At 39.1% G+C, this 4,494-nt stretch overlaps 1 protein-coding gene and 1 long non-coding RNA gene across 2 annotated transcripts in view; one reads left to right on the forward strand and one right to left on the reverse strand.

Moving 5' to 3' along the window:
- Window positions 1–2,035: 2,035 nt before the first annotated feature.
- Window positions 2,036–2,897, reverse strand: LOC105564659. Its single transcript, XR_001009143.1, has 2 exons — window positions 2,766–2,897; window positions 2,036–2,682 (listed from the first exon to the last, which is right to left on the reverse strand). It is a non-coding gene; the product is annotated as an uncharacterized LOC105564659 (long non-coding RNA).
- Window positions 2,606–4,494, forward strand: part of LOC105564657 (peroxidase-like) — a 24,109-nt gene continuing 22,220 nt past the window's right edge. Inside the window, exon 1 of the mRNA XM_012017199.1 lies at window positions 2,606–2,769. Within this exon, the coding sequence (XP_011872589.1) occupies window positions 2,700–2,769 (70 nt within the window). The 5' untranslated portion in view covers window positions 2,606–2,699. The remainder of the gene's footprint in view (window positions 2,770–4,494) is intronic.

Below are 4,494 nucleotides of genomic sequence, written 5' to 3' on the forward strand. Positions count from 1 at the left end.
ATATTAACAAGAGGCACTTCAAGTGTAACAGTAGCAATTAATTCGCTTTGTAAAGAATTCGAGATCGTGCCAAGAGGGGTGACAGTTAAAGGTCTCGCGATCGCACACGTGGTGAGGGGTGACTCGCAATAAGTCGTTGTACCCTAGTGGAAAAAATTTCTATAAATAACTACAAAAAAATTGACTTGAAATAAAAATTTGTAGAAATTTTTATATCTTCGTTGAAACATTAATTTTTTTGTAAAAGCATCTACGAAATAGAGCCACAAATTACAATGTTCTCAAATCAAGAAATTATTGCAAGTAGTATTTCATGAAAATGTACAATTTTGTAAAACTTACAAGTTTGTTAGTGCAAAACTTTACTAGTTTTAAAAATTTGAGAAACAACCAAATCTTAAAGGATTAAAACATCTGCTTACTTGTAGAATATTACAAAAATTAACAAGAGTGTTCCAATTCTAGCATTTTCATGTAGATTTTTATAACACTTTTTACATTTACGTAGAATTTCTTAGATTTAGGCAGTTATATTTAATTTTTTGTAGATTTTGTAGAATTATTTCCAGCAGGGTATCGTCGTTAAATATCGAATAAGATTACATAGCGATTTGCAGAGTATATTGAACGTGATTTTAAATTCGAACCCGGTCAAAACTTTTTTATATTAAAATATACATAAATTGTACGTGTATATAATTATACATGAAATATGTCCATGTATGTCTTCTTTCTCTTGTATAATCTCTGCCTGCATGTACAGAAAAAAAAATAAGGATATTAGATAAACAGAGCTCGGTTCTTTTGTAAAACTAGAAAACATTGTTTCCTGAATTAATGTGTAATTAATTCAGGTAAGATGTAAGAGATAGGTTGATTCATTGGTACAGTAGTTATTAATACAGAAAACCTGTTTCTCTTTAACACCAGAAAGAGCGTCAAAATCCGAACTCACGGTCGATCGAAATAATCTGCATACAAATGGATATATAGCCGCATCAGAAATGATTTGCAAAGTACTTTTTATACCTGCTCAAGGACATTCGCGCTGGAAGCCACTCGTATACCCAATACCCATACGATAAACATCACGTTTAAATTAATTCTTATGGCCAAAAATTAATTCTATTATTTACAAACCGTAATTTCACAACCGAAAATAGATTAGTATTCATTTAAAATTCATATTATCCGCAATGTAATAATGCGGTTACGAAATTCAGCGGACTAAAGTAATCAATTTATCGCCGTGTGATAAATGCTGTGCGTTAAAAAGTAACTGCTGAAACCTTTAGGTGACTCTGCAGGTTCCACTTGCATCGTTGCAGTTAGAACAGGCTACTGCATACTTTCTTATCACACATACAATTCTTCCTTTTTGGAAAGGAAAACTGCCTTGATAAGCGTTCTCTTGTTTTAGACAAATTTTGTTCTATAGTTTTAGTCACAGAAATTTAAAATATATGTATATCTGAAATAAATAAACGACCAAGTAAATATATTCTTATTACTAATTAAGAAATTATTGAAAGAACTCAGAAGATGATTGCCATCGATTTATAATTTCTCCGATATGTATCTCGTTATCAAAATCAAGATAGAGAAGATCATATCTTCATTTATATCCGAAGCCGGTAAAAATTTTTTTGCTTCCATACAAAATGCTTTTATCGGGAATTTCTGCGAAGTGCAGGAGAGTACAAATGGCGGAAAGAAGAAGTTAAATTGCATAGTCGATTTTTTTTGTAAGAAAAAGGAGACGAAACGAAGAAAGAGCTAAAAGAAGGACAGGAAGTTTACAGGAACGTCGTTCGAAATTGTTAGTCATCACGCTCGTATCACGTGCTAGTTGGACCGGCCAAAGTCTTCGTCGCTTCTTGTTTCAAGCATTAACGTAGTGTCTAGGTTGAGATTCGATTTATTTCGAAGCCGTGTAATTCTTTTCTTTGAGATCTATTTTTAACAGCGCGGTAATTAGAGCATTGAACTGATTTCATGCGCCTTTTGACAAGGAATTTTAATTCGTGTAAGCACATTTCAGTAGAAGAAATCCAAAAATTTTTTAATGATTCCTAGCTGCCATTGTTCCACAAAAATTGATTCGATTCCTTCAAAAGACAGTGACGGAATTTTGTTTGAACAAATCTCGAAAATTTCAATACATTATATCAGGCCTGCGGCCAGATTGCACTTTTCGACCGATTTTTTCACACGATGTCTTCTGGCTGTTGCGCTGAGAGAAACATGCGCCAACGGGGGGATGAAAACCCCGCCAGCTGCGAAAAGGAGTAGGGTGGGAGAGTCGAACTCGGGTGGTCGACGCGGTTCGCAATCAGCTGCTCCGTGGCTCCGACAACGTACGCGTCGTTCGCGAAAATTCGCAGGAGGACGAGTCCACGTAAACCTTGAGCGTCGAGGTGTCGTCCGCGTCTCCCCAGAGAATCTTCATCGGCGTCGTGATTCCGAGGGCGCGCGGAGGGAGGATACGGCAGAGGGAAGTCCGTAGCGCGAGCCGATATCCGCGGGGCATATTGATCCGGGGGTGGACATTGCGATCCGACGTGTCTATATACAGAGCCAGTGCGCGCCAACGTGTCCCCGCGCGAGGAGAGCCCCGTCGCCGAGACGGTCCGCCGAATTCCGCCGAGCAAGCAGGCCTCCCCGTGGCCCGCTCGACGTTCACTCCGGGAGAGAAAAAGATGGGCGTTAAGGTGTTCGACTGTCTCAACAATTATCTACTAGAAGAGCACTGCAAGAGGTCTTACCTAGGTGAGCCTGCGCTTCTGGTTCATCGAAATGGGCGACGCGACGCGTTGCGGGTGCCTCGTTGCGCGAGGAGAAAGTTCCGTCGACGGGAGACTGATTAGTCCTATCGTCCTATCAATTAGTTGTCGTACCGATTGTGTGTGTGGGGGGGGAGAAGGGAGGGAGGAAAGTTATCGCAATCTTTCTAACTGAAAAAAAAATGATCTTGCAAGTGCAGCAACAATTTTCTAGGTACGAAAAAATAACTAAGACATGTAAATGAATAGCCAATGTGCTGCGAAATCGCATATGTTTTGTAATTAGTCAATTTAAATAACAGAAACAGAATTTCTATCTGAACTGTTAGCGAATGTTAGGAAGAAAGCCATTCTGCGGCGCCCATTCATTATAACGCTTGGTTGTGGTACATAAGCAGTTATATTCCTTACGAAGATTGTTCTAGCTAAGGTACCGAAATTCATTTTTATCCAATGCAAACGATCAATATTTAGTCACGGAACCTAAACTATCCAGAAGATATTGCTGGAATGTTGCTGCTGTAAATTTTGCAGTCTACAAACAGGTGTCTAACAGATACAAGAAAATAGCGAGCAATATTTGTCGCGACACTTAAAAATCTACTTGCGTTAGTGAGATAGTTTTTTTTTAGTGCTGATTAGTTTGCTGCGTCGTTTCATTTTTTTCACTCGTCAGATTAGATTGCAAGAAGATTTGTAGGAAACACGAAAGAAAAGCTTTTCAACCTCCCGTAATTGGCTAATTATGTTTATCTACTGTCAGAAAGGAGACCTAGAATGAAAATATTTATTAACGTTATCGATAAAGTTAATCGAGTCATCATTTACGAGTTTGTCTCGTGTACAGAGCTAAATCCGAATTGGCTGTTTGTGGCTATTAATCGTAACGTTCTACCGAAATGTTCTAAGAGAAATATAAATAGATAGAGAGCGAAGTTTGCGCGATGCCGCCCAATCGTTGTACCTTTGTACATAAATGACATCGATCGACCGGTTTCTTTTTATACTTTCCTCGGGTTAACCTTAACAGTTTTACCGTCAAGGCCCCGCTTTAATTGTATGAGTACCAGAACTTTATACACGTGCTATCATTCTTTTATTGGCGACGATGCCTTTTAATCGAATCTTCGCGGCTCCACGTAGCGAGCCTCGTGCGCACGGAGCGCTGTTTTATATGCGAATCGCTCGACGGCAATTTAATAAATTGCACCTACAATTTAATTATGGATTTGTTAGGTCAATCACACGCGACAATGTCACCCGAGTGAAGCGATTCTTCTCACCGCGTGAGAATCTAGAAGCGTCGCTTATCATCATCTGTTGATCCCACCATGAATTTTTTGCTCTTGGAGCGAAATATGTTCAGTGGAAAATTCATCGTTAGATTGTGCAATTGTTGCAAAGCAAGATTTGTGATTGAATTTGAGCGTTGAAATGATATTAGAGACCTATCTCGTAAGAGAAGACTTTCCTCTACGTATCGTCGGTTCTATTTTTAACAATGGAAACAACAATTCCGGACAAATTTAACAAAACCATAATTCGAGAGTATTACGCGGGCACGCGTTTTCTGGGCCACCGTGTATATTTCCACGGCGAAAGTAGTGGAAAAGTACTGGCAGACCTGTAGGGGGATTGCACGGAAGTGGCAGAAGAGACCTACAAGTCTCTCCATAAAGAGACTCAAAACAAATTGATGCCTTGGGGATGC

Source organism: Vollenhovia emeryi, unplaced genomic scaffold, assembly GCF_000949405.1.
Source record: "Vollenhovia emeryi isolate VEMERY1.0 unplaced genomic scaffold, V.emery_V1.0 DF939161.1, whole genome shotgun sequence".
Classification (NCBI taxonomy): Eukaryota; Metazoa; Arthropoda; class Insecta; order Hymenoptera; family Formicidae; genus Vollenhovia; species Vollenhovia emeryi.